The 17,854-nt window shown below is 40.5% G+C and overlaps 1 protein-coding gene across 1 annotated transcript; it reads left to right on the forward strand.

Moving 5' to 3' along the window:
- Nucleotides 1-16,163: 16,163 nt before the first annotated feature.
- LOC113837747 (mortality factor 4-like protein 2) lies at nt 16,164-16,676 on the forward strand. Its single transcript, XM_027433188.1, has one exon. The coding sequence runs from the start codon at nt 16,164-16,166 to the stop codon at nt 16,674-16,676; it is 513 nt and encodes a 170-aa protein (XP_027288989.1).
- The last annotated feature ends 1,178 nt before the right edge of the window (nt 16,677-17,854 follow it).

Here is a 17,854-nt window from a genome sequence, read left to right on the forward strand (position 1 = left end):
AAAATCCATATATACCTTTTTCCTATATACTAATGTCTTATGATATTCAATTTGTAAATGAGGCATAGCAAGAGATAACAATGATTAAAAAACAACATCCCCAATTATTTTAATTTTTTTCTAATTTACTAATTCTGAAATATGTGTGAACATCCAATATTTGCAGCTAATATATTAATCATTCCAGATGATTTATTGCTGATTTTTTACTTGTGCTAAATATTTTCTTGCATAATATATTACCATCAGTTGGAAGATATTTTCTTTTCATATCTTTCACCTCCAAATTTAATGCTATTTCCATCTTAACCTAAGAAATAAGAACATAGGGTAAGCTACAACTTTTGTAGCTTGCAATGAGAAACAAAATGCAGAACAAATTTTATTTTTATTTTTCTTCTTTACAATATCCAGAGCTAAAATATTAGCTATTACCATAGATCTGAGAGACTACAGTATTTTATTTTTATTTTTAAAACTCATTTTCTTATTTACTAAAGCAGTTCATCTTCACACTTAAATGAAGCATTGTGAGGGCTCTCTTTAGCAACTTTGACTCCCCATTGTTGTACTTTGGGGTATCATTAAGGAAAATAAGGTTTACTTGCTGCAACTAGAAATCTAACAACTTAGATGGTGACTAAGGCTTCTTTGATTTCTTTCTGTAAAGAATCAAAGTTCTTGTCATACAGTTCTTTTTCATGTTTGGTTATAGTTACCCCAAGCTATTTTATGTTGACTGTGGCCATTGTAAAAGGTGGTAATTCTCTGAGTTCTTTCTCAGCCCATTTATCATCTATATGTAGAAGGGCTACTGATGTTTTTTGAGTTAATCTTGTATCCTGCCATGTTGCTGAAGGTGTTTATCAGCAGTAGGAGTTCCCTGGTAGAATTTGTTGCGTCACTTATGTAAACTATCATGTCACCTGCAAATAGTGAAAGTTTGACTTGTTCCTTTCCAATTTTTATCCCTTTGATCTCCTTTACAGTCTAGTCTAGGATGTTACAAGAAATGGTTCATCACTGCAGAAACTTAGAAGCCACAAAGAAAGAGCATTATGGTAAATATAAGAACTGTAGAGTAAAAAGAAAGGCAAGCGGGGCAGTTTTTTTTGGGGGGGTGGAAGAGTTTTAATGATTGCTTCTATTTCATTAGGAGTTATAGGTCTATTTAAATTGCTTATCTGTTCTTCATTTAGTTTTGATTACTGATATTTATCCAGGAAATCATCCATTTCCTTTAAATTTTACAATATTGTAAGAGTACAGGTTTTCAAAAAATGACCTGATGATTCTCTAGATTTCCTCAGTGTCCTCCTTTTCATTTCTGATTTTGTTAATTTGCATGTTCTCTCTCTGCCTTTTGGTTAGTTTGGATAAAGGTTTGTCTGTCTTGTTGACTTTCCTGAAGAACCAAATCTTTGTTTTGTTGATTCTTTGTACTGTTTACTTTGTTTCTACTTTATTGATTTCAGCCCTCAATTTTATTATTTTCTGGCATCTACTCTTCGGTGAGTTTGCTTCTTTTTGTTCTAGAGCTTTCAGGTGTGCTGTTAATTCCCTAGTGTGACTATTCTCCTGTTTCTTCATGTGGGCACTAATTGCTATGAACTTTTCTCTTAAACTGCCTTCAAAGTGTCCCATAAGTTTGGTATGTTGTGTCTTCATTCTCATTGAATTCTAGGAAGTCTTTAATTTCTTTCTTTATTACTTCCTTGACCCAAGAGTTATGCAACAGAGCAATGTTCAGTTTCCATGAGTTTGTAGGTTTTCTGCAATTTGTGTTGTTGAATTCTAACTTTAAGCCATATTGATCTGATAAGACAGGGGGTTATTCCAATTTTTTGTAACTATTGAGGTTTACTTGGTTGCCAAGTATGTGTTCAATTTTACAGAGGGTTCCATGTGGCACTGAGAAGAAGGTATATTCTTTTATGTTTGGATGGAATGTCCTATAGATGTCTGTTGAAACTAATTGGGTCATAACTTCTGTTAGTTCCTTTGTTTCTTTGTTAAGTTTCTGTCTTGTACACTTATCCAGTTGTCAGAGGGGGGTGTTGAAGTCTCCCAATATGTGTGTGTGAGAATTTATGCGTGATTTAGTTTTAGTAATGTTTCTTTCTTTTTTGGTATTTTTTATTTAAATTATTTAATTACCACCCATATTTACATATCCATCTCCCCTTTCCCTCACCCTCCGATCCTGCCATGTTCCCCACCAACACCCCAAACCCATCCCCCAACTCCTCCCCAGGGGTAGTGAGGCCCTCCACAGGGGACCTTCAAAGTCACTCATATCATTTGGGGAAGGGTCTAGGACCTTCTTGCTGTATCTGGGCTGCAGTAGTTTCCCTCCATAGGGAATGGGCTCCCAACATCCATTTGTGCTCTAGGGTTAAAGACTGGACCCACCGTTAGAAGTCCCATAGACTGGCTTGGCCTCCTAGCTGGCACCCACAATCAGATGGCTGGTTTCTGTCCAGTACTGGTTCCCCAGCTTTATGACTAGTGTCTCCATGCTCTCAGTAGGTCAGGTCAACTCTTTATACGGGTTTCTGCAGCACCGTCTTGGCTCCTTTGGTCATCCCTCCTCCCTCTCCACAATTGGATTCCAGTAATATGGTTCAGTGCTCAGGTGTGGGTGCCTGTTTCTGCTTCTAACAGCTACTCAATGAAGGCTCTATGGATGGCAATAAAGGTAGAAATCAATCTCATTATAGGGGAAGGGCATCAATGGCATTTTCTCCACCACTGCCTGGATTCTATTTGGGGTCTATTTGTGGATCCCCTAATATTTCCCCCGTGTCAGACCTCTCTCCAAACCTGTACTGTCTCGCTCTATCAAGGTATCTCTTTCTTGCCCTCCTCTATTCCTCCCCATCTCAGTCCTCTTGTTCTCATTCCCCTACCTTTCTTCCTTTCCCACCTCCTTCCTCCCATCCCCCATGCTTCCACTCTGCTCAGGGGTTCTTATCCTCCTTCCCTTATTGGAGGGACTATGCAATCTTGTGTTGGGGGTCCTCCTTGTTTCTTAGCTCCTCTGGCAATATGGATTGTAGACTGGTATTCCTTTGCTCTATGTCTAAAAATCATATATGATTGAGAACATACTATATTTATCTTTTTGTGACTGGGTTACCTCACTCAGGATGTTTTCTTCTTGTTCCATCCATTTGCCTGAGAATTACAAGTTTCCATTTTTTTCTGCTGAGTAGTACCCATTGTGTAAATGTGCCACATTTTCTCTATCCATTCTTCAGTTGAGGGGCATCTAGGTTGCTTCCAGGCTCTGGCTATTATCAATAATGCTTCTATGAACATAGATGAACATTTGTCCTTGTTGTTTGAATGTGCATTATTTGAGTATATGCTCAAGAGAGGAACTGCTGGATCTTGAAGTATACTGATTCCCATTTTCCTAAGAAACCTCCATACTTATATCCAAAGTTGTCTTACAAGTTTGCACACCCACAAGCAAAGGAGGAGTGTTCCTTTTTCTCCACATTCTCTCCAGCATAGATTGTCATCAGTGTTTTTCATTTTAGCCATTCTGACAGGAGTAAGATGGTATCTCAGAGTAGTTTTGAGCTGCATTTCTCTGATGACTAAGGATGTTGATCACTTTCTCAAGTGTCTTTCAGCCATTTTAGATTCTTCTGTTGAGAATTCTCTATTTACTTCTGCACTCTAAATTTTAATTGCATTGTTTGGTGTTTTGGTGGCTAGCTTCTTGAGTTCATTGTATATTTTGGTGATCATCCCTCTGTCAGATGAGGGTTTGGTGAATATATTTTCCCATTCTGTGGGCTGTCCTTTTGTCTTGCTGACTGTGTCCTTTGCCTTACAGAAGCTTCTCAGTTTCAGGAAGTCCCATTTATTAATTGTTGATCGTAATGTTTGTGCTACTGGTGTTATGTACAGAAAGCTGTCTCCTGTAACAATTTGTTCCAGGGTACCAACTACCTTTTCTTCTAGGAGGTTCAGTGTGAATGAATTTATGTTAAGTTCTTTGATCCATTTTGACATAAGTTTTGTGCATGGTAATAGATATGGATCTATCTGCAATCTTCCACACATCCAAATCCAGTTATGCCAACACCTTTTGTTGAAGATGCTTTATTTTTTCCATTTTATAACTTTAGCTTATTTGTCAAAAATCAAGTGTTTGTAGGTGAGTGGGTTAATATCAGGGTTTTCAATTCAATTCCATTGGCCAACCTGTCACTTTTCGTGCCGATGCCAAGCTGTTTTCAGGACTATGGCTCTATAATAGTGCTTGAAGTCAGGGATGGTGATGCCTCCAGAAGTTCCTTTGTTGTACAGGGTTGTTTGGGCTATACTTGTTTTTTTTTTTCATATGATGTTGAGTACTATTCTTTCAAGGTCTGTGAAGAATTGTGTTGGGATATTGATGGGAATTGTATTGAATCTGTAGATTGCTTTTGGCAAGATTTCCATTTTTACTATGTTGATCCTACCTATGCAAGAGCATGGGAGACCTTTCCTTTTTCTGGTATCTTTTTTAATTTCTTCCTTTAAAGACTGCAAGTTCTTACTAACAGTTCTTTAATGTTTTTAGTTAGCATTACACAATGATATTTTATGTTGTTAGTTGCTATTGTAAAGGGTGATGTTTCTCTGACTTCTTTCTAAGTGCATTTATCATCTGTATATATTAGGGTTACTGATTTTTTTTAGTTAATCTTGTATCCTGCTACTTTGGTGAAGGTTTTTTATAAGCTGTAGAAGTTTTTGGTAGAGTTTTTCCAGTGACTTATATAGACTATCATATCATCTGCAAATAGTGAAAGTTTGACTTCTTCCTTTCCAATCTGTATACCCTTGATTTCCTTTTCTTGTCTTATTGCTCTAGCTAGAACTTCAAGTACAATATTGAAGAGATATGGAGAGAGTGGACAGCCTTGTCTTGTTCTTGTTTTTAGAGGAATACTTTGAGTTTCTCTCCATTTAGTTTGATGCTGGCTGTTGGTTTGCTGTATATTGCTTTTATCATGTTTAGATATGTTCCTGTTATTTCTGTTCTCTCCAAGACCTTTATCATGAAGGGATGTTGGATTTTGTCAAAGGCTTTTTCAGCATCTAGTAAGATGATCATATTTTTAAATTTAATTTTTATTTAATTTTTACAAATTATAATTTCACATGTCAATCCCTTCTCCCTCTCCCCCCTCCCCCAATCCCCCACCATCTCCTTCCCCCCTCCACTCCCCATAGAGGGTAGAGCCCTCCATGGGGGTTCCCCGGTGCCTCATTAGCGCAGTAGCCAGCGTGTCAGTCTCATAATCATATGTTTTTTTTTAGTTTGTTTATATGGTGTATTACATTGATGGATTTTCATATGTTGAACCATACCTGTATTTCTGGGATGAAGTCAGTTTGATAATGTTGGATGATTTCTCTGATGTGTTTTTGGATTTGATTTGCCAGTATTCTGTTGAAAATTCTTGCATTGATATTCATAAGGCATATTGGTCTGTAATTCTCTTTTTGTGTTGTGTCTTTGTGTGGCTTGGGTACCAAGGTAATTGTAGCCTCAAAAAAAAGAGCTTGGCAATGTCCCTTCTGCTGCTATTATGTGGAAAAATTTATGTAGTATTGGTATTAGCTCTTGTTTGAATTTCTGGGAGAATTCTGCACTGAAGCCATCTGGCTCTGGGCTTTTTATTTTTGTTGGTAGAATTTGATGACTGCTTCTATTTCATTTGCAGGTATAGGTCTGTTTAAATTGCTTATCTGTTCATGATTTTATTTTGGTAAGTGATATATATCCAGAAAATTGTCCATTTCCTTTAGATTTTCAAATGTTGTGGAGTACAGGTTTTCAAATTATGACCTGGTGATACTCTGGATTTCCTCAGTGTCTGTTGTTATGTCTCCCTTTGCATTTCTATTTTGTTAATTAGCAAGCTGTCTCTCTGCCTTTTGGTTAGTTTGGATAAAGTTTGTCTGTCTTGTTGACTTTCTTAAACTCTTTGTTTCATAAAGTCTGTAATGTTTTCCTATTTTATACTTTATTGATTTTATTGAGTCTGGGTGCTGCTCTGCCCCCAACTTCTCCCATCACCAACTCCTTCTTAGTAATGTTTCTTTTATGACTGTATGTACCTTTGCATTTCATGCATATATGTTCAGAATTAAGACTTCATCTTGATTGACATTTCCTTTGATGAATGTGAAATGCCTTTCTTCCTCTCTTTTGATTAATTTTAGTTTGATGTCCAATTCATTATATATTAGGATAGCTACAACAGCTTGTTTCATAGATCCATTTGATTGTAAAAATCTTTTCCCAACTCTTTCTTTTGAGGTAAGGACTTTCTTTGAATTTGATGATGATTTCTGTCTTCATATCAATTCTTTAGTCTGTATCATTGTATAAGCAAGTTAAGACCATTAATATTGAGGGATATTAATGACCATTGGTTGTTAATTCTTGTTTGTCTTACATTTGGTGGTTTTATTGTTTGGGACTTCCCTCCCTTTATTCTTTTGTTTTTTGGTAAAGTGGAATTATGTATTGTGTATATTTTTGTGAGTGTTCTTAAATTCCTTGGATTGGCGTTTTCCTTCCAATACTTTCTGTAGGGCTGGATTTGTGCATATGTATTGTTTAAATCTGTTTTTGTTATGGAATATCTTGTTTTCTCCATCTAGAGTGATTGAAAACTTTGCTGGTTATAGTAGTCTGGGATGGCATCCGTGGTCTCATAGCATAGGTAGAATATCTATCCAAGACCTTCTGGCTTTCAGAGTTTCTATTAAGGAGTCAGGTGTAATTCTGATATGTCTGCCTTTATATGTTACTTACCCTTTTTTCTTTGACTGTTTTATAATTACTACAGCATCCATGTGTTTCTTTGCGGCTCAGAAGGATGTCAGGAGCAGGCAGCCTGGACAGAAAGCTCATGTTACAGAAAGTAGTCACATTCTTTGCTAAATTATCACCAGAATTATCTCTAGTATTAGTCACTCCTGATCCTTTTGAGTTGGGCCTCCACAGTCCACATTGCTCTCCATAGTATCCCATCTTCCAAGGTCCCACTAGGATGGCCTATTAATCTCTGCTTATTGCATCAAACCTCTTTCCTAATCCAAAGTCCTAAAGTAATAAAAGAGTAGCATGGTCAGGCCTATCACAGCCTTACCTTACTCCCTGTTAACAACTTAGTTGCTGTACTGATGCTGTGAAAAGACAACATAACCAAGACAGCTTATAAAGAAAGCATTTAACTTGGGACTTGCTTATAATTTCAGAGGGTCAGTCTATGATCATCACGGCAGGAAGAATGGCAGTGGGCAGGAAGTCATGGCACTGGAGCAGTAGCTGATACCTCATATCATATCTGAAAGTTGAAGACAGGAAGAGGGTGAGACTCAGCCTAACTGTTGGCATTTTAAATGTCAACCCCCCCTCACATATGTCTATCTGGGTGGAGACTAGATTATATTCCCAAAGCACCACAGGTGAGTCCAGGTAGGAGAGAGTCTCCTTTATTTATGTCATCTTCTCCTAAAGAACCCAAAGGCTTGGGGTATCTTTTAATAGAACAATTGTTTGACACTACATATATAAAATCAGCTGTCAATAATAGCTCTTGCATATTCTGCGTAACTTTCCAAAGCTTTGAGTTTGATGACAGAACATCTATCTAGCATCCTCCTGTAATGAGGGAGCATGGGTAGTTAGAGGATAGACCTTGAATTAGCTTTTCCTAAGAGAAAGCATCCAATGCCACAGTAAAGGGCACGGCCAATTGAAGTAGCCTGTGGGGGCCATACCAGTCTGGAGGTAGGGTTAGGTACAAGGTAGCCCTGTTCACAGAATCCTCTTATGTCAGTTCAGGAGACATTCAGGATTCATTGAGACATCTTCCATCTGCCTCTCTGTTATTTGAGACATTTAGGATGTGGTTGCAGACTCTGAGACCCTACACTGGATAAGAGAATCAATCCTCCGATTTTGTGAGACATTAGGAGGAAATTACCTGTAAGATAAAGAGGATTGTTTTTGTTTTTTTTTTCTTTGTTTGGCCTGTATGTATAGAGCTGGTCAGACCTATGCAGCCAGAGGCAGAAGCAGCAGTCTTCAGACAGGTCTCACTTTCAATGCATCTTTATTTTTTAATGAGCTAGCATACAACTTACTCTGGAGGGATGGTGCTCCATCCAACGCAACTTGTGCCCCATCCAAGGTAACTGCTTGAGCTGGAATGCTCCTATAATTCAAGTGTACAGAAATTTAACACATTTTATTCAACAAATCAGTCTTTTATAAAACATATATTATTACTATTATTATTATATATTATTTTGAATGCTACGTTACATAAACAAATTGTTTTTTACTTACTTTAGGCTTAATATTGTCAGCATATACAGTATATAGTGTGATGGGATATAAAAATTGCTCTCTCCCTCCAACCTTGGCCCCATTGGCACTGAGAAAGATTGACCAATAATTTGTTATCTTAATTATAATTAATTGTTTATAATAAAATAGTAACTCTAACATAAGATTAGGATTTTTATAATTTTCCCTATTATGTCTGAGCTTATAAAATATAGTTCTTAACTTAAGACCCGTTAGTATCAAAAGAAACTTAAACCATAAGTATAATTTGTTGAGAGACCAGGAACCTCATTTTATTGATCATTTTATAACATGCTTTTACAAAATGCCAGGCTTTTATATGACTCAGTTTCAAAACAAACTATCATGGAAACCTGGTGTTCCCTCCTTTGTCTAATAAAAGGGAGATACAATGATAATCAGAGGGCTCAGTGGGTATTGCCTAAATTAATTTATGTCATGTGGTATTTTACCATACCCATAATGATGATGAAATCATGTAAGCATGCCCTTTCTTTAAACTTTAGTAAAGATGATGTCTAAGTCTCATGGCTGCCATATTACAGCAAGCCACATGGTTGTTATATAATCCAAGATGAGTATAGGTCATGAGCCAAGATGGTGTCAAGCAACATGGTATTCCAAGGTGAGCCCATCAGGAACATACTCTTTTCCTGAACAATAGTTGAGTCCAAGTTACATGCTGGTATGTTGCTATAGCAAATTTAAAGTACCTATACATAGATTTTTTAAACCATGCTCAATGAATTTGCAAAAAGCTGAATTTCCAACAAAAGCTTTAAAGAGAGTTAACAAGACTGGGTTGTGGTGGTGAGAGTGGAGGCAGCACATGCTTTTAATCCCAGCAGGCAGGGGCAGGTGGATCTCTGTGATTTGGAGACCAGCATGGTCCACAGAGTGAGTTCCAAGACAGGCTGCAAGCTACACAGAGAACCCCTGTTTCCAAACACCAAAAATGAGATATTAAACAAAAGCAAGAAAAGGGAGGGGGTTATTTGAGTTAAACAAATCATGGAGTATGTGATAAGCAAGAGAGATCCCTGTTGGGAATAGTTTACCTTTTAGCTCTTTTTAAGCACACAGTGTCTTTTCCTATGCTGCTCTGTTTTGCTCTTCTTTTCCCTGTCACAGAGTCAGGTGGATAGCCTGACCCAGGACAGAGACTTTTGAGGAAACTCTTGAACAAACATGCCTGGCTATGGAAAACATGGGCCAAAATCCAACTCCAGAGCTGCCTTCTCAGTAGAGTAGAACAGCATGAAAAAAAATTTCAATATTATCCATACCTAAAAGACATTTTAATCTCTGTAAAGACTGAGCCCACTAATCTACATACCCAGTTGGTTGGTGTGTGTCTGCAGATGGGATTAGAAAACCTGAAATTCTTTTACCCCTTAGCTGTTAAAGATGAGGCAGTAATTTCCAGGTTTGGAGAGGTAGAAACACAGGAAGGCCTAATACATGTCAAAGGACTCCTATAAATACTTATGTTCACAGGCCCAGCAGAAGAAGTCGACAATCTGGCTCTAAATGTGGTGATAAACCAGAGCCTTGAGAAAGAGTTAAAGGAGCTAGGAGTTTTATGTGGGAGGGGGCCTCATGCTGTCATTCCACTTTATGGATTATTTTTAATTCTGGTAACTGGAACATTCTCTACTTTTCTGAGTAAATTTTCTTGCTTACTCTAACCAAAAGCTTATTTGTTTTGTGGTGATTTGAATGGGAATGGTCCATATAGTCTCATTTGTTCAAATGCTTGCTCCCTAGTGAGTGAAGCTATCTAAAAAGGATTAGAAGGTTGTGGCCTTGTTCAAAAGCCAATGCAAGACCAACAGGATCACAATGTAAGGTCTCAGGAATAGGCCTGTCTACAGCACCATAGTTCCCATCATTAGGGAAATGGAATAATTGATTTTATGTACTGTTTTTCTATTCTATATTTCATTAATTTCCACTCACCTGTCCACTATTTTATGCCTTTTTCTTGATTTACTTCTTTTTACCTCAGTGTCTTAAGAAAAAAGGTCAGATTATTGAGCTGACATCTTTTAGAAAAGACTTTAAAAGGGTGTGTTTGTGTTTGCAGATGAATGTACATGCATGCCTGTGTGCATGAGTGCCTCTTGTGTGCATGCATGCCTGTGTGTGTGTGTGTGTGTGTGTGTGTGTGTGTGTGTGTGTGTGTATAACCTTGTATACATGGGTGGTTTAAGAGTCTAGAAGACGGCATCATATCATGTGGTGATTTATTGTTTATGATATTAAACCTTGCCTGAGTATTCAGAAAGAATACTCAGCCTTAAGCGATAGAAGTCAGGCAGTGGTGATATTCAATTGTAATCCCAGCAGCCAGAATCTATGAGGTGATGGTATACACCTTTAATCCTAGAACTAAAGACTAAGAGGTAGACAGATCTATACCTTGGGTGAGTCCAAGAACACCTAGATCTACACAACAGCTATCCAGTCCTAAAGAGAAACAGCTCACACACAAGATGATCTCAGCACATTGGTACAGGGGCATTTAATGCCAACACTAGAGGGGTATAACGATAGGAGCAGGGTCTTCAGTAGTCAGTATCAAGCATTCAGTCCCCAGCCACAATGAGGACAGGAAGACACTGAAGTCTCTGGATTCTCCAGCCACGCTGAGGTGAGGTTATAGCCTGAGGTTTGGTGGAGCCAGGATCCCAGGATCACACATCAGTCTGAAGTAGAGTGAGAGCTAGTTAAGAGCTGCTTTGCTTTTCTGCACTTCAGCTTGAAGCTTGAACCCCAATATCAGTCTCTGGGTCTTTTGTTTGTCATGTACAATATCCCATGAATCTAGATTTACAGATGCTTGTGACTAGTGGGTGTGGCTTGGGGAAACCAAACTAGGATTCTTTGCAAGAACAACAAGGGCTTGTAACTGTTGTGCCAACTCTCCAGCATCCTTTTCCTGTGTTTTTCTAAAGAGGCACTCAAAGTTTAATAATTTCTATAAGGACTAATTCAGTAATGTCTTATAGATATTCATATATTTTGTTTTCATTTGTGCTTTATGATTTCCAATGTTTTTTCTCTGTGGCTGAACTTTCAATTCTCTTCTTTTGGCTGTCCAAGTGGCTGGGAGTGTTGGCCTTCTCCACCAGGTGTGGTGTTTTCAAAGGATTTTCTAACTTACCTTTTGCATTTCTTCTCTCACATATTGTTATATTAGTTAATATGCACGGATTTTTTTCACAAATTGCCTTGATATTGTCTTCTAACTTCATTCCTTTGTGGTCAAAGAGCATACTTTACACTTTTCTTTCTTCTGGCCAGTGTATGATCTAACAGAGAATATACAATATGCTCTTGAAAAGAAAGTCTATTTTGCTGTCTTGGGTGGATTGAAGTGTACATGTATTCCTAGGACTGCTTGGTTCTTACTGTTGTTCAAGTCTTTTATCACATTGTTAACATGTCACTAGTGTTCTAACCATTACCAAAAGTACTGATGGAAATCTGCAATTAGTATTTTTGAATTGTCTATTGTATTTCTGTGACATTTTGCTTCCTGAAATTTGTTTTATATTAGTAGATGATTACTTGTTCGTGATTGTGGTAGCTTCCTGCTGGTTCAACCCCTTCATAATTAGAAAACATTCTTTATCCTGTAAAGTGTTTCTTTTACAGTGTATTTCGTCTCATACTTACATTGTCACTTTACTTTCTTAGGCTTGCAATTTATATCCTTTCTCATTTTTTAAAACTTTAAGTCCATCAGCATATTTTTAAGACACAAAGTTTAGTAGATTAATGTATCTCTGACATCCTCAGAGTGAATGGAAATGAACTCAAGGCCACACTCAGAAGTGGCCCAGTCCTGAAGGCAATTGGAAAAGGGAGGATGGAAAGAGACCTTTCTTCTTTTTAAGTTTTTATTTATTTTACATACCAACCTCTGTATCCCCTTCCTCCTCTCCTCCAGCTCCTTTCTACTGCCTCCCATCAGCTCCCCAGAAAGGGTAAGGCTTCCCATGAAGAGTTAACAAAGCCTGGCATATCAAGTTAAGATAGGACCAAGCTCTTCCCTCCTACATCAATGCTGAGCAAAGTATCCCACCACAGAAAATGGGTTTCAAAATCAGCTCATGCACCAGGGACAGATTCTGGTTCCACTGATAGGGGTCCCACAAACAGAACGAGTTATACAACTGTCACCCACATGCAGCGAGGGCCTAGTTTGGTCCCATTAAGGTTTCTCGGCAGTGGGTCTAGAATCCATGAGTTGACTAGACTGGGTCGGCTGTCTCTGTGGGTTTCCCTATCATGATCTTGAATCCCTTTCGTCATAGGATCCCTTCTCTCTCTCTTCAACTGGACCCCGGAGCCCAGTGTTTGGCTGTGGATCTTTGCATGTGCTTCCATCAGTTAATGGATGAAGGCTCTGTGATGACAGAGTGCTCATCCATCTGATTGCAGGGCCAGGCCAGTCCAGGCACCCTGTGCACTATTGCTAGGAGTCTTAGCTGGGGTCATCAGTATATATTCCTGGGAGTTTCCCTGGCACCAGTTTTCTCCCTAACCCCATAATGGTCCCGTCTATCAAGATATCTCTTTCATTGCTAAGAGTCCTATTCTTCCTCATGATGAGATGCTTGAGATGACACGCTTTTCTTTTTAACCTCTGGGCTGTAGGAAGCTCAAGCCCACAGCTTCTCCACAGCCTTGCACTCAGAATGAAGAGTAAGAACCAAGCGATTTAGGCAGAGAAAGGGTAGCAGGAAGGAAGTTGAATTAATCAAGAAAGATAAGCAGCCCATGCATGCCTTTAATTCTCGCACTGAGGAGGCAGTAGCTTGGGATGGATCTTTGCGAGTTTGAGTACAATCTGGTCTTTTTTTTTTTTTTGGTTTTTTTTTTTTCGAGACAGGGTTTCTCTGTGACTTTGGAGGCTGTCCTGGAACTAGCCCTTGTAGACCAGGCTGGTCTCGAACTCACAGAGATCCGCCTGCCTCTGCCTCCTGAGTGCTGGGATTAAAGGCGTGCGCCACCAACGCCCGGCCCAATCTGGTCTTTTAAAGTAAAAAAAAAAAAAAAAGCGAAGGAAAGGAAGCCCTCCTGCCCTGCCCAGACGCCATTACTATGACATCAGAGTGATTGTCCAATCATTGGGCTAAGGAACATAGTGCAATTTACATAAGACTGCTGATTGGCTGAAGGGCCTAAGCCACCTCTCCCCCCCCCCAGATCACGTGTGTGTACTGACAATTGCCAGTGACTTTGCGCTGGCGGTTGGACCCGCGGCAGTTGAGCTCCTCACTCCTGCTCCTCTGCCTTCCTTAAAAAGAGCTAAATTTGATAAACAACCAGGAGATTGGATCCTGGTTGTTGAACTAATTCAGACTACAGACTTCTGGGATTGTACCCAGGCCAGTTCTCCAGGAAAAAAAAAAAAAACAGAAAATCTGGGAATTCACTTGTTCGTGGAAGATAAAGCCAGAAGATTGCTTCAATGACTTCCAGAAAGAAAAGGCCTCATGTTGGTGAGCAGCATGCTGCTGAAGGTGATGACTTTGTGAAGTTGACACAAAGTAAGAGTCGTGTCACAAAGGGGACAAATACCTCCTCAGGAGAGAAGTCAGCCGAGACTACAAGTCTTCAGTCACCTATTGCAAGCAGAACACGGAGCCATGCAGCCACACAAGGTCCTTCGGTGGAGAGAGGTCACTCAGATGAGACAACCTGCACGGTAGAGAAAAAGCCCTCCACTGAGAAGGATGACATGGCAGAGAAAAGATACATTGCTAGGAAGTACTATGTTTTGGTTAAGACACCCTTGGGTGAGATGCTTCAGCTACACGACAGCAATTGCAAAGAAGAAACTTCTGCTACAGGGGAAAGAGCCTCTGAGAAAAAACACCAGTCCAAGACACAACTTTCGGGGAAGACACATAGCGATTCGGAGAAAGGTAGCTCATTTGAGAAGCATCTCTCAGCTGAGAAAGATATTCCTACACACAGAGGTTGCCCTAACAAGAAAACCCGCCTTGGAGAGGAAGGTTGCTCAGTCGAAACCGTCAACTTGGCAAGGAGCACACCCTTTGCAGGTGATGATATCCCTGCAGGGAGAGATCGCCACCTCAGAAGCCTCCCTCCAGAGGAGGGTCTCTTGTTGGAAAGGAGTTACACGGTGGAGAAAAGATCTTCCACAGGGAAAGAACACCCGATATGGAGAAGTGACCCCCAGGAGAAAAGCAGCACTGCAGAGGGGGGTGACTCAGAAGATAGCGGACCCACTGCAGGGCAAAATCGCCCAACAGGAATAGGCAGGCATCCAAAGAAAGGCTGCAGTGCAGAGAAACATCTACTTGAGGAGACAAGTTGCTCTCTCAAAAAGACTCACCCTGCAGAGAAAGGCCCATCATCCAAGAGAATCCACTCTGCAGGGAAAGATCACTCTGGGGAGACAGGCCACCTTGCTAAGAAAAAGAGACAGCACTCTGCCACGAAAGTGAGCACAGAGACAAAAATTAGTTCTGTGGAGAGTGTTGAGTTTCATGACAGCTACACTGATGAGGAAAGTAACACAGGACAAAATGTGGGCACTGTGGAGAAAGGTCATCATTCCAAGGAGAAAGGCTTTCTTGTAGAGAAAAGCTCTTCAGGATCCATGCCTATGGTGCCAGAGCCAGAGCACATGAAGATTTCTCTAGAAGAAGAAAGTGACACAGGAGATAATGGGTGCTCTGTGGAGGAAGGTCATCACTCCATGGAGCAAGGCTTTCCTGTAGAAAAACCTTCTTCAGGATTCATGCCTAGGGTGCCAGTGCCAGAGCATATGAAGGATACTCCAGAAGAGGAAAGTGACACAGGGGAGAATGGGTGCTCTGTGGAGGAAGGCCACTACTCTGTGGAGCAAGGCTTTCCTGTAGAGGAACCTTCTTCAGGATTCATGCCTACAGTGCCAGTGCCAGAGCACATGAAGAATACTCCAGAAGAGGAAAGTGACACAGGAGAGAATGGGTGCTCTGTGGAGGAAGGTCATCATACCATGGAGCAAGGCTTTCCTGTAGAGAAAACTTCAGGATTCATGCCTACTGTGCCAGTGCCAGAGCATATGAAGGATACTCCAGAAGAGGAAAGTGACACAGGAGAGAATGGGTGCTCTGTGGAGGAAGGTCATCACTCTGTGGAGCAATGGTTTCTTGTAGAGAAAACTTCTTCAGGATTCATGCCTACTGTGCCAGTGCCAGAGCACATGAAGTATTCTCTAGAAGAGGAAAGTGACACAGGAGAGAATGGGTGCTCTGTGGAGGAAGGTCATCACTCTGTGGAGCAATGGTTTCCTGTAGAGAAAACTTCTTCAGGATTCATGCCTACTGTGCCGGTGCCAGAGCATATGAAGGATACTCCAGAAGAGGAAAGTGACACAGGAGAGAATGGGTGCTCTGTGGAGGAAGGTCATCACTCTGTGGAGCAATGGTTTCTTGTAGAGAAAACTTCTTCAGGATTCATGCCTACTGTGCCAGTGCCAGAGCACATGAAGTATTCTCTAGAAGAGGAAAGTGACACGGGAGAGAATGGGTGCTCTTTTGAGGAAGGCCATCACTCCATGGAGCAAAGCTTTCATGTAGAGAAACCTTCTTCAGGATCCATGCTTACGGTGCCAGTGCAAGAGCACCTGAAGAATGCTCCAGAAAGCAGAATTGGTAGTGATCCCAGCCAAGTAGCCCAGGTCACTCATCCAAATGTGGCTGCTGCTGTCAGCACTGGTCAGCGTATGCAGGCAGAGAATCTGAGAATGGGAGTTGAAGTGAAGTTGCCTCCACAACTAAAAGCATGTCTTGTTGAGGACTGGGACTTGGTAAACAAGGAGAAGCAGTTGTTCCAACTCCCTGCTGAGAAGAATGTAGATCACATTCTCGAAAACTATGTGACTTTCCTGAAGTCACAGAGAAGGTCTGATAATTCGGAATATTCCGTTGATGAACTTGTGTATGGAATTAGAGAGTATTTCAACAAGATGCTGGGTACTCAGCTGCTCTTTCAGTTTGAAAAACCCCAGTATGATGAGATCCTCCTTGCTTACCCAGATATTCCGATGTCTCAGATTTACGGAGCTCCACACCTCTTGCGATTATTTGTGAACATTGGGACTGCTTTGGCCCATTCGTCACTTAATATGCACAGTCTTATGTCAGTGTCCAGCTATATGCACAGTTTCCTTAATTACCTTGCAGAGAATTCCACTTCTCTGTTTGGTGCAAGCAATTACAAAATGGCTTCTGTTGCATATTGCTTCAAAGCCCTGTGAGGGTCTGCAGACCACTCTGTTATGACCTAGAACAGTAAACATTTCTACCTTTGCTGATTTCATTGTGTATTTGATGTTCTTGAAAATTATCCAGGTACAAGAGGGCTTAATATTTCAGGTTGCTTATTGTTCTGATCAGATATAAAAATATTAAATGTTCAAAAAAATAAATGTTCACTAAAATTTGTGTTGCTTATTTGACAATATTGCTCAAGTGATGGTGCTTCTATCCTTTCCCCATCATGAGTTTTTACTAGGTGTTCATATTGCATGATAAAATGGCTTTGGTCCTAGGGCCAAAGGATCAGCATAAAGGCTGTACCCCAAACACATGCATGCACATAATTAAAAACATAAAATCTTTTCAAAATGTAAAAATGATTGAAGATATAGCTATCAGTCCCTGGTTGACTCCTTGGTTTCAAGAGAGAAAGGAGCAGAAAAAGAGGAGGGATTGAGGAGAAGGAAAAGGAAGGAAGGGCATAATGAGAAAGGGAAGAGGGCTTGCTAGAGAGGGGAAAAGAAGAGTGAGGATGGAGAGGCAGAGATGGGAGGAGAGAAATAGGTGGAGAAGAACAGGAGGGGAGGAAGAAAAGGGTGAGGACATGGAGAAGGGGAAAGAGAAGAGCAGGGAGGAGGAAGACAAGATAGGGAAGCAGAAAGAGGAGGAAAATTACAGGAGGGAGAGAAGAAAAGGGAGGAAGAAGAAAAGGCAGAGGGGAGAAGGAAGAGGACAGAATGAAGAGAAAGTACGAGGGAAGTAAATAGAGGAAGGAGAGAATGGAGAGGGCAGGAGGAGTTGGAGGGGAAGGAGTAAAGGGACGAGGAGGAAAGGAGAGCAGGGGGAGGATGAGAGGAAAAGGGGAAGAGATAAGGAAGAATTGGTGGAAAAGGAGAAAGATAGGAAAAGGAGGGGTGGAGAAGGAAAGGGGGAAAAAGGAACAATAGAGAGAGGAGGGGAGCATAAGAAGGGAAGGTGAGGGAGGAGAAGGAGGAAGAGAGAAGAGGGAGGAGAAGGGGAGAGGAATAGGAGAAGTTGAGGAATGAGAGCAAGGAGCAGAGGAGGGGAGGGCAGAGGAAAATAGAAGAAGAAGTTGAGGGAGGGGAGTTGTGAAGAAAGAAGGAGAGAAAGGAAATGGACAAGAAAGGGGTGGAGGAGAAGGAAATGGGGAGGAGGA

Source organism: Cricetulus griseus, chromosome X, assembly GCF_003668045.3.
Source record: "Cricetulus griseus strain 17A/GY chromosome X, alternate assembly CriGri-PICRH-1.0, whole genome shotgun sequence".
Lineage (NCBI taxonomy): Eukaryota > Metazoa > Chordata > Mammalia > Rodentia > Cricetidae > Cricetulus > Cricetulus griseus.

Bases quoted from the DNA above. Each gene is read 5' to 3' on its own strand.
- LOC113837747 (XM_027433188.1), top strand. From the start codon at position 16,164: ATGGGAGTTGAAGTGAAGTTGCCTCCACAACTAAAAGCATGTCTTGTT.